This window comes from Argiope bruennichi, chromosome 4 (assembly GCF_947563725.1).
Source record: "Argiope bruennichi chromosome 4, qqArgBrue1.1, whole genome shotgun sequence".
Lineage (NCBI taxonomy): Eukaryota > Metazoa > Arthropoda > Arachnida > Araneae > Araneidae > Argiope > Argiope bruennichi.
In genome coordinates, this window is record NC_079154.1 from 124,277,252 (window position 1) to 124,290,494 (window position 13,243).

A 13,243-nucleotide genomic window follows, 5' to 3' on the forward strand; every position below is an offset into this window, starting at 1 on the left:
TGAACATTTTTAATTTTATATTCAAAAGTAAAAATATATAGACAAATAAATATAAATCTGACAGATAAAATCTACCCACTCCAGTGATTAAGATTCATATGCAAAATACTAAAAAGATTGCAGATAAATCGCATCGATTTTCAAAATTATCTTCATAAATAATCTCTGCATTCTTGTAGTAAAAGAAAATTTTATCTCGGGAAATGTGATATCAAGTTTTTAATTATCCTTCGTCCCCAGCTCACTTGACGAATAACTTTCAAATAAGACGAGAAATGAGACAGGAACGCGGATGGCTGCAATTTCTTCCTACATACATTTATTATTATCATTTTTTAAAAATCTTGTAAACACCTAGATTTTTGATTAAAATCATCAAAACTCGTCTTGATTTATTACAGGATCCAATATGAGATAAAGTTTCGAAATCACTTTGTAAGGCAAGTATTGTTAAGAAAAAAATGGTGAACAGACTTTCGTAAGTTAAATCAAGTTTAAAAGTTTCAGTGCGATTCGAAAAAGAGTTATTTTGAGTGCGAACATTTTTGTTCCAGGCTGGAAAGATGCACGAGACAAATTGAAAAAATATTCATTTTCGATTATCTGCTTCTTTTTTTTTACAAGAACTGAAGTATTGTTTCTGAATGTTTTTCGTTTTCTGTTGTTACTCGTTTAATGCGATTTGTAGCTGTAACACGATATTAAATGCCAATGCATTTCTTATGTTTCTGAAAAAGGATAAATATAGCGATTTATTTATTAGATTGTTTTACCATCAATTTAGCAATCCTATTTTTGCATAATTAGGTACGTTTTGAGCAGACTACGTCCAGGAAATACGAGTAAAATTATTTTAAATTCATTAAAATAATTTTATTTTAAATTTTAAAAAAAAATTATGGCCTTAGTTAATATTTACTGTTTGCGGTTCGAACTTTTGAATACAGCCAGAAAAAATAGTCATAATAATTAACTGGAACTTTTAAGTACCGTCGGCGTACAAAAGAAAAACTAGATAGATACTTGTTATATCTAATTTCGATTTACAGAAATAAAATAATAAAAGAGAGTTTATTTTTATACTCACAATATTTTCATCGAATCATATAAGTAACAATTTTTTCGTTTACATTAACATACCGCTTTAAAGCAACACTAACGCGAGCTATTTTGGGACGGACCTCGCAATTTTTAACCGCTGTCAAACGACGAAAACGATTCTTGAACTGGCACTTCATCTCCTAACTTCCGCATTAAATCAATGGAAGGACGTTTGGCCCCGATGGATTTAGCGTGCACCAGTATCGTTTACACAACGATTCTTTAGTAGAATCAGGTGTCGAACCTGTATAAAACTTCGGTTCTGAAGCCGAGACCTTACCACTAGACCACCGAATCCGTGTATGTTTACTAAAACATTTTAATTACAACAAATCCAAATTTATAACTAGTTTCACGATATAATTCTTTTTTATGTAAAAGAAAATGTATAGATGAATTTAAACCCATTATTAATTTTTTTTGGAAACTTTGCTTGTTTTAAACTTTTTTTATTATATTGTATTTAAATGGTTTACAATTATTTTTAGGAATTAATAACTATTTGAATAAAAACATTTAAAAGGATTTTTTAAACATATTGAACGAAAACATTAAAATTAGTAAATAATAACATCTTTGAATTTTTCAATTTTTTTTCATAATTATAGCTAAGTTAAACTAGAGAAGTTATTAACAATGGAAACAATGAAAATTTATAATTTAATTAATTTCTTCCTAAAATGTTTAGTTATTTTTGAGAAAAATATCCGATTTAATATTATTCAGTTAGTATTCTAGTTTAGTTGTAATATTACTGTGTTGAATCTTTAAACACGTTTGCTTTTTCAGAAATCATGTCTACTTTAAAATGCTAAAAGTTATTTATTTGAACTACTTTTACATTGATCTACTATTATATTTTATTGAAACTACTTGATTTTTTTACTGTAATCACAGAAACATCAACTTAATAAAATTAGGCATTCATATCTTAAATATTAATTATAATTTTTTCTGAAATAGCAAAGTATAAAAAATCTGATATTCTTCAAAAAAATCGCAAAATTTTTTTTGAGTAAACATTTTTTTCCTCAAAACTAATTTAAATATTCAAAATCAGATCCCTATTATCTTTAAATTCATTGAGAGGATTCTTATAAATTATTGATGCACAAATATTGGGTATTAAATGAGAAAAAGCATTAAAAATTTGAGATTTTTCAAGGAAATTTTAAACTTTAAAATTCTTTACAGAAAAAATATTTTAAAAATTTAAATTTCTAAAAAATTTACAATTAACTAAAGCAAAATTATGCAGATTTTGCATAGAAATCTTTAGAAACTTTTTTAAAAATTAGGAGAAAAAAATTACTAGAATTTTCTTTTCAGTACCAAGTTTTCTTAAGCATGTTGAAATATAGATTTCTACTTTCTCAGATACGAAGAGTGCAAAGAAAAAATATTGTAACCATCACAATATTCGAATTCGAGATTTTGACGAATCTCCACTCTTCAGATTTCTCCGAGTCCAATAAACACATTTTTGGTATTATATTATTCGTTTGACCCTTTGCCTTTCGAAAGGTAATGAGATGCGAGTATAAGAATTCCTTTTAATGCTTAGATTTGATTTCATTTAGAGGAGTTTTGTGTCTCAAAATCATTCTTGATCATGGTATGAATGAAACTTAGGGTATGAATTAAAATGTTATTTTATAAGCTTTTAGATAAAATCTTTTAGCGCTAAGAAATCTCAGAAATAGTTGTAAGTGTGTTGTGATTCCTAAACATTAATGTAAAAGTTTGCTAGTTTGAGATTTTTAATAATAATTATCCAAGAAGAATGTGAAAACGATGCAACCTACAGAATTGCAGTCAAAGCGGACATAAGAATGCAAAGAGGTATTAAAATGAAATGCAATTTTAATAGGTTTTTACAAAAATCTACTCAATACAAAAAATAATGATTATTAATGAGCATTTATCATACACAAAAATTAGATCTAATAAAATATTTTTTATTTGATTATTTTTAGAAAAATCAAGAAGTTAAATACATCTGAAAAAATGTAATAAAAAATAGTTAATCTTTATTAATTTTAAATATTGAAAATTATTGATATTTTTTATATAATAGATAAGTTTTATTGCAATAGATCGAAAATATTTATGATAAAAGCTGTTTAAACCTATTTGTTTATTTGACAATTTTAACATTTAAAAACTAACACTTTTCTCTTTTTTCGAGATACTATAATGAATATGTTAATAACTATTAAAAAATCTTCTTTTATCATGATGAAAAAATCACCATTTCTTGATTCTAAATTAGTTTGTCTGACCAACAGACACAGCAAAATTACATTTTAGTGCTCCAAAAAGAAACGCTGATGACTAGTTTTTTTTAGTAAAAAAAAACCTTGGATGGTTTTTCAATAATTACCGAATGGAACATGATTTACTAAATTAGTTATGCTCAAATTTAAATTCAGAAATTTTGTTGAAATATAAAGTAGTTGCTATTAAAAACTGAATCAAATTCTGTTTTACAAATGCACCATTCAGATACAGAATTTCAGTTGATAAATTTACGTTGAAAAATGGTTAAACAACATAACTGATATTGATACACCTAAGAGATGCTTTGCTAAACTCTGTTGAGAGTATTACTAGGAAAAATTCAATAAAAATGAAAACAAAAATGAAGAGAAGGAGAGTTATATGTTTTATTCAGCTACTTATACATTAGATTATTATAATTTTTTAGCTAAAAATTAATGATCTAATATTATAGTAATGCTATGAAAGAATAATTCTTGAATAGAAAATTAGAATGCTTATAGATGAGGAAGGATGGATGGATTTCATAAAATTTAAGAGAAAGTAAGTCATATAGAAACATTTTTTACAACACATGATATGATGATATAGGAAACTCAAAGAGAAACAAAGACTAAGGATATTTTGACCCTGAATTAGGAAAACAAAGTACACCCTAAAAAATGTATAATACGATAGGATGCAAAAGAATATAAATTTCTAAAAACACAACAGCCAACAAGGAATAAAAGATGCGAGGCACGTATTGCTTCAGACAGCAAGTTCTTTGAGTATTGTATCAGTCATGTACAGTTAGTTACGAAAAATAATGGAACACCTTGGGGATTTTGTTGTTGATTATCGTGTCTTCACAAAGTTTGTGTAAACGGAAAGACCAGAGGAGACAGGTTAATACCAATCGACAAACTGATTAACCTAGTTAATTAACGTTGTTAATCAACTATTTTCTCGAAATTCTTTCCATTACGAAACCAAAGTTTTTTAGTAATTCGATTTATCAATCCTTTTTTATGTATGTGTATCAAATATAATTAATATCGTTAGCTGAAAATTCTGACCAGACAAGTCATCCGCCTGAGGATCATATATAAAACAAATTACAGCTTGTTAATAGCAAAATAAAACTGAATTACTGAAATTTCAGAAGAAAAATCAAACACACAGATTTATTCTTAATATGAGCATGATTTTACAAGTTATAAATATTTTATTATTTTTATTTCAATATTAACGTATTTCCGTTATTTTTTTAAAATCAATTCATTATTTAACGTTTTTAGTTTATCCCATCTTAACAAAATGAATCGTTATAATTTACTATGGCGATTGAAATACGTTGTTTAAGCCATTTTAAAAAGAAATCGCTGATTGATGAGATCGTAAAGACACTTTAAGCCTATGAAAGTATCAATATTTATTGAAAAGAGATCATTTTATTTTCAGGCGGAAACGATTGTTAAATGGATAGGAGATTTATTAAATTTGATAAGATTATTTTATTATAATAAAAATATAACACATAGGATTTTTACATAGATTCAGTAATATTTTAATTACTTTAATTCTTCTAAGCAAATATTAAGATATTTAAGGATTTTGCTAATAAAATATGATTACAAAATTTTAAATTATGGCAATATTAAGGAAGTAAAAACTAATTAGTAGAACGCGATGGTTAAAGAACTTCACGAAGGTAATATTTATGGTGATGAAACAATCTGAATGAAACATCTTTCACTTATTTATGTATGGATTATACAGAAGCAAAGAACCGTAAACTTCAAAATAATTGACCACTAGATTTTAGCGAGCCTTCAGGTTTCAGACAATTTTAACCTTGAAAAATAAAAGCATATTTTCAATCAGACCCCTCTGTCTTCAAGAACGCTAACTCAAAAATGGAACGAATGAGAAAGGAATGAAATTTATTATATGACCTTGGCATCAATATCATTTATTTAATTCAGATTTTAAACGATATCAGTCTGAAAGAAGTCTATCGATTTGCCACCTAAATACATAGCTACGTAATGAACAACAACAAAAAAAATCTAAATGAAAGAAATTTTGTACAGACTTAACAATCAAACCTGTACAACTTAGCCAAATTCTGAAATTCTTTCAGGAGATAGTAGCTCTTATTCTATTCCTAGGTACTGAAAAACAATTACTTATTAACGCACCTAGAAACTTGAAAATTCGATACGTAGTATTGACACATGGACCGCTCTTCTTTATTGAATTTCAGACTCGAAGAGATAAGGCTTTAAAGGTATATTGCATTGCCTTCTTTGAACATAGAAGTAAGTGTAACAGAAGCGTATCTTAGCAGCTTTATGGAAAAATTGTAGAATTTAGAAATGTGAGCAGGCTGAAAATTCTTGATAGACTGCATGATATTGTGGTGAAAGCTTATAAGCCAGTTAACAGCTACGCTACACGGGCAACTGCTTTTGTATTGTGGTCATGTTGCTCGGCAGTGAACCACAAGGTCCCAGATTCTATCCTCGCTCATTCCAATCCACTACAATATTTTTAAGTCTCTTACCTATATGTTAGTGTTGGGCATGCAGTCTGTAAATTATGTACTGATAAGAGTAAAAAAACTCATTAAAATAAAAGAAAAAGGTTAATTATAAAGAATTGCTGTAAGGATGACAAACAGAGTGATATATTCTCTACTGCAATGGCTGATGAAGTCAAGATGTACAATTACAAGTGAATTGAACCTAGTATACTATCCAGCTACAATTTTTCTAACTAGAACCTATAAATTATTTTAGTTACATATTTTTTATAACGCGGATAAAATAATTTTAACGATATTATGGAAACCTTTTCCACCTCAGCAAAAATTTAATGAAAGGTTTTTATGATTAAATCACTGAAAATATAATTTTCTCATTTTTATATAATATTATTATTGCATGTTTAATTTCTTTATTTTTCTCATTTTGTTTAATTAATATCTTCATTTTAACGTTAGTTAATTTAGTGAATGGTAAGAAATAGAGTAAATTTCAATAGAATTCTAATTCATCTTGAAAAACGATAATTGCTGTTAATAGGTAAAAATTGCTAAATCTTAACTGATAATAAATCATGATTTATAATCAAATTTTATATTGTTTGACAGACATAAACATTAATTGTTTTGCAAAGAAAACAAAATTAATATTTAATTAAAATCGTCTGTTTTGAATATAAATTTAATATTTCTGCATTTCAAAACTGCATTATTATAGAGTCTGTTAAAGCTTGTGTTTTACAGAGTATAGATACTATATAATAAAAATAATTATAATATACTTTCCCTTAAAAAGCGGTTGTCACGCACTGACTGTAGGAATTTTCCAGTTCTTTTGTAAATATTTTGTAAACGTTAGAGACCTGCATATATTTTTTTGGAAATCTGATATTTTAGCATGTCAATTTTACTCTCATGTAAAAAAAAAAATTACTATGTTATAATCCACCTTTTGAAATGTTCATGATTGAAAATTAAAAAATAAAAAATAAATTTGTGTTATTTCTGCAATTAGTTTGAATTTTTATAAATTTATATAATTTTTTTTAAGTGAGTGAAATTTTTTTGAGGAAATATATAATAATTTCTAAAATATTGTTAAAAGTTTATAAGATTAATTTAACATTGGAAGCTTCAATTTCCCAAATCTTGTGACTGTCAAAAGTTGCATAAGAATTCTACAAAATGCTATTGGATGGAATTTAATGTCGAAAAGCAGCTTCAATGATAACAGCAAAGAAAAATTCACCTAATATTCATGATGGAAAATTTCGAGATGATAGTTAATTAAAGATATTAATAAATCCCGTTATTTAATTATATAGATTAACTTCGTTAGTCGGTTTGTAATTTGTAAATATCTGCACTTCTCGAGTCATTTCCATTTGTGAAAAATGCGATAGTAAATAACAAAAGAATAAAGGTGTCACATTTTTTTGTAACTATATGTTCGTCTTTTAATATTGTCAATATTTTATGAATGTAACTCATTCGCAAAATTTCCATCTGTTTTTGAACTTGATTGAGTATTTTGAAAAAGACCTTTTATCCCAAAAGGTCTTTTGGGATAAAATCTCTAACATATAATTAACTTGACTTTTGCGATAATTATGAATTCATTATTACTGCAGAAAGAAAAATGTTATTTTATTAATAAGTAATTGACTCTTATTAGATATTTCACATAACAAAGTAGTATTTATAATGAAGAATAATTTGAAGATATCTCACCATATCCGAGACTTCATCCTCGGTGTGCGAGCTATTTTCTAAACTATTGCGTGGCAGGGATTCTTGATGCGACGTTTCCTCATCCACGTCTTTGACCTTGGACGACTGTCGGCTGGCGCTTTTACCCTCCTGGAATCTTCTCAGGAGAAAATAGTTCCTGAAACTGTTCCCTGTGCTCAAGAAGGACTCTTCTCCTTCAACACGAGACACTGGGTGGGCTAAAAAGCAGCTAAAAGCGTCCTCCACCAGCGACTTTTGCATCAGATTCAAGTCCGACGAGTCCAGCAGCTGGTGAGGGCACACGCCCTGATTGTTGGGCATATTGATCTTGGCACCTCTCTCCAACAGAAGCCGTATGCAAGACCACGAAACCTTGTTCTGACATGTTGCCAAGTGAAGAGGTGTGACACCATGTCCATCTTGCACCCTGGGGTTAGCCCCATATTTGAGAAGTAGATGAACCATGGTAGCATTACCTACTGCAACGGCGAGAAACAAAGGGGCGAGTGCATACAGGTTCTCTCGCGTGTAGTGATCATCGTAATAAACTCTCTTGTCGTCAGATGAGATGTAAACTGTTCTCAGCTGTAAATCGAGGCACTGTCGTGAAGTAAGCAAATGCTTTTTGGAACTTGGAGGGTATTTGAAGGTACAAGGGGAAAGAAAATTGTTAGAGTTGCAGCTGCCTCTCCTCCACACCTCCACGGAGGAGGGTGGGATTCCCGCTTCGTTCGGGTCCATGCCATATTTCAGGAGAAGCCTAGCAACGTCCAGGGAGTTGCACTCGACCGAAAGATGAAGGGCGTTCACGAAAATGGGGGGTCGAGGGGGTTCGTGGTCCAAGGAGGGCGAGAGGTCCCTGAGGAAAGGGAAGTCCTGGGAACCCTCGCTGGACTTGTCTAAGAGGAGGCTTCCGTGGTGGATCTCTAGCATGCGCCGTACCACTTGCGTGTCATTGGCGCGTATCGCCCTGTCCAGCTGTTCGGCCTCAAAGGACAGGTCGTTGATGCTGGAGGCCAGTGAGTGGCAGGACGGAGAGCAGGAGCATCCGCAGGAGATGCTCGGGGCAGCGTGGACGGTCACTTGGGCCTCCTTCTCTTCATCCTGTAATGAGAAAGAGATGAATAAGCGTTTGCCTTAATTAATACCATAAAAAGGAAACAATGATTACTGGTAAACATTTCAATTGAATGTCCTAAAATTTTAAAAAATTTTTACTGAATATATGTTAGATATGACAAGTTATGATTCAGAATAGAATTTTGCTTAAAAGAACTGTTTGGTCCATATAATTTTTAGTAAATTTTTCATACATCAAAGGCACTTCCTTAACTTAATAAAAATAATTTGTTAAAAATATTAAATGAGTGTTAAAATTATAAGAAATATTCCGTTAAATAAAAAAATTCTGGTGAATAATCATAACAAAAGTGCAAATTAGGGGAAGATGTACACGAATATTAAATTTGATCTGAAAATTAAATTTTTTTTTCTTTAATAGGCTGAATTTGTTAAAAAATTAATTTTGGAATTAAATGAAAATGGATTGAAAAAGGAGAAAGTTTTGCTTAGATGCTTTCGCTTAGATACAATTTATCTGATCACTACTACAGTAGCAGAATATATTTCATGTAATGTGATAACACCCCCCCCCCCCTCCTTCAACACAGTTTCCTTTATAATTTTTTCTTAATTCCTTTTCAGAAATTTCACTTAATTATACTAAATTTTTCGTGCACATTTAATCTGTTGCTTATAAATAAATTAGATAAAAAATTATTTATTTATTTGAGAATATTTCAATCTTTTTTGGACTACGTCTACAACTTAGATCTTCTTTATAATTTTGTTGGAGTGCATTCACCAAAAAAACTAAGAATACATTTTATTGAAAATTTTTTAGATCGGTTTATCAAAGAACCATTCCAGTAAATGGCAAGATTTTATTCCTATTTTATTTAATTTTTTGAAAGATCTATAGAACAAATTCTATTAAAATTATTACACTTTCATATAACAGAACGGACAATCTTGAGGAGGAAGACGGCACACAGTAAAATTAGTGATTTAGAATTAGTTAGAAATATGAAAATTCTCGAAGCTTTTACTTCTCTCATCACTTCCAAAAGCATTCAAATGGCAAAAATAATTATTAAAAATCTGTTTTAAAGAAAATAATTATTAAACATCTGTTTTAAATACATTTGGACAAAGAAATATTCTCTGATTTTGATAAATTTCACTCAATTATATATTTGGTGAAGCTTGAAACAAAATAATGAAGTGACAGGATTAAATAACTTCTAGTTTCCACCTCAACGAATTTTATGCCGTCTTAATTAAAATCGCTTTGATGCTTCATAGCACCTCGAATGATTCTTCAAACTTCTTTTGCCCTGAGCATGAGATGCAAAATACTTAATTATTTTGCTTACACAGTGAGGAATTACACAGTGAAATTCATTGTTTATTCATATGCACGTTAAAGCTGAAATCGCGTTATCTCTTCTTTTAATACTTCATGCTATTTAATCACAGAAATTTCTTCATGACATTTAGATAGAAGTTTCATTTGGTTTACTAGAGGTTTTAAAAATCCTTCTATAGCCCTACATATAAAATAACTCTAATAACATTTTAAATATAAAGCAAAATAAAATTCAAAGAATTCATATATTCATGATTTTAACCCAATATATTACAATGATACTTCATAATAGAGCTATAATCACTCTTATTTATATTGATATAATCATTTTTCATCACGATATTAAGAATAATATAAATAGTATAATTTTGATATTTAGTAGTAAATTGTGACGGTAAAATTTCAAAAAATTAATTTAAAAAATTCAAATTATTAATTAACATATTGTTATTTATTAAATTATTTTTATATTTACAGCATCAAAATTTGTCTAATGACGCAAATATAAAATGAAAGAGGTTCTTGATGCTTTTTCATTTTGAAATGAAGAAAGAAAAATTTGAAAGAATCTGTTCAGTACGGCTTTGGAAACTGAATATTCAACTTAATATGATAAGAGGCATACACTAGCAAATTCTTATATTTCAAAAATTCGATATCAGTTTTAATACAAAGAACTTATGACTATATTTTGCCTAAATCCACCTACCTATATACCTGAGCAGAAAGTGTTAAAAGTCCTTCTTAACAAAATAGCAAAATCGTTTAATTGACACTAAGTGATCAAAGCAAAATATGCGAAATAAGAAAATATTATTTTCAAAAATCTGATTCAAATATTGATATTTTCTTAAATTGAATGTTTTATTTGCTAATTCGAAAACGATCGAGTTCAGAGACGCATAGGGTTAGACATTAAAAACAACCTGAAAGTGACAAAAAGAGAGAGAGAGAAAGAGAAATTCAGGAAGAACAGAGAAAAATCTGTTACTTTTAACACTTATAATTTCTATAAAAACTGTTTTCAGACTTTAAGAAGAGTACTAAAGAATTCCATCATTCATTTATAAAATAAAATGTTTTCTATCAATTTTTATTCTTCCTTTTTACTAATGGCATTCATCAAATAATGACTTACTTAACACAGCGATGTTTCTAATGATGACTTACTTAACACAGCAATGTTTCTAATGATGACTTACTTATCACAGCAATGTTTATAAACTAGCAACAATATCTGAAAATTATGAATTGCATCATGGCACAAGCAAAAACGATCGAAACGCACAACTGTTAAAACCGTTACAACTAGAGCCTAAATTCGATATATAATTACTTTTTGAGAAGTAGATGCTCATTAAAAAAATAATTTTAGAAAACTTTTGATAATATTAACATTATTTGCATAAAATTTATCTCTAATTTTTGAAAATATTTTGTAATATTTTTTTAAATATTTTAAATATTAATGGCTTTATTAGTTTTCATTGCTCACCCGGTTTCACCTATCCACATAGTGAGAAAGATATTTTTCACTGAATATATCTATTTCAAAATTTCATAAAAATCTTTAACTTTAGAGTTAATTTCACATAACAAATTCCATCCATATATGAAAGCCTTTAGTCTGTCATGTTGATAAACGGATTAATATAAATTCAGAAACGTGTTTTTTGAACTTAGAAATGTTTAAAATATAGAGATTCGTCAAAATTTCGAATTCAAATTATGCTTTTTTTGGTACATTTTGCTCACGGGCAAATAAAAATGGAAAATTTCGTTTTCGTAATAAACTCTCCTATTCACGACGGAATCACTTAAGGTGTACGTACACAGATTTTTTTTTTAAATTTTCAAATTTAAAAATCCAGTTTTTTTCACAGTAGGTCATTAATATATGTTTAAACTCGTTTCAGGGAAAAAAATCAAATTACACTAATTCTTAATTAATTAATTAATATTTAATGGGTTAATTAGCATATTTTTTGAAACATGATACCTCAAATTCTAATTTGTACAGACACACAATTCTAATTGGAAATGATGCCTAATATTAGTCTTTATGTTATCTGCCTCAATCAAGTAATAAAAATGTATAGTTTATTTTTAACAATTTTTTCATCAACGATGAATAGAAAAAGAGAGATTTTTTCTGTCATTTTAACTTTTAAATAGATATTAAAAATTTATTGATATAAATATAACTTTGATTGAGACACAAAACATCCACTGTTTCATACAGATTATTTTGATATATACATAATTGTATTTGGTCAATTTCTTGTTGAGTTATGATTGTTTGAATGAAGCAACATAGTGGGAAAATCTCATTCTTTATAAAATGAGTTTAAAGAAAACCGTAACTAGAGTTTTTAATGAAAGAACCTCAACAAAAATGATTATAACTCGAGAAATATTTCGAATATTGACAACATCTTGATATTGTTTCAAAGCTAAAGGAACAAAGAGCATTTTTAAGCAATAAAAAAATATTCGATATTTTGAACGATTTTCGAAGTTTCAAGTGTGTACGTACACCTTAAAACTACTTCCATTCATATAGGTATGTATATGTAGTCAGTGGAGGTAGTGGAGGTACTGGAGTAGTCAGTGGAGTAGTGGAGTAGAAATTTTAATGTTAGATGAAATAAAAATGTTCTAGTTATTTACTGCATGAAATAAAGATGCTACCTTAGGGATGAGGTTTATTTTTTTAATATTGTTATTTCGCAAATTTTTTTTATTGAACTTAACAAACAAAAATATCCTATAAATATACTGATATCCTGTGAACATAATCAAGAAATAATCTTTTTTGTGAAGAAATGACACCTTACATATTATTTTAATTACAATTGGAAAAAAACTGATTTTTACAAATAGTTTAGCCAACTTTTGCTGAGTGTTTAATTCAATTAGATTCGTAATACACATGTTGCAAGAAATTGATCATTTCGAATAATAATTCGATATTCGATTCGATTCCTAGTTTTATGAATAAATTCGATTTCATAAAACAGGGATGTGCGAAACAGGCAGTACAATTGCCATACAATTTTGCATGAGAAAATAAAAAATTTCATACGCCACTATAGTCATGAAACTTATAAACAGAATCATTTCTTCACATTGATTTCTAAGTACCATTTATCAGAATAATTGCGATGAGTGGAGAA

At 28.4% G+C, this 13,243-nt stretch overlaps 1 protein-coding gene across 2 annotated transcripts in view; it reads right to left on the minus strand.

The window, feature by feature from the left end:
- Window positions 1-13,243, minus strand: part of LOC129965402 (1-phosphatidylinositol 4,5-bisphosphate phosphodiesterase epsilon-1-like) — a 365,955-nt gene that overhangs the window by 176,336 nt on the left and 176,376 nt on the right. For both annotated transcript variants that reach the window (XM_056079248.1, XM_056079249.1), the window contains exon 3: window positions 7,640-8,743. In XM_056079248.1, coding sequence (XP_055935223.1) covers window positions 7,640-8,743 — 1,104 coding nt within the window. The remainder of the gene's footprint in view (window positions 1-7,639; window positions 8,744-13,243) is intronic.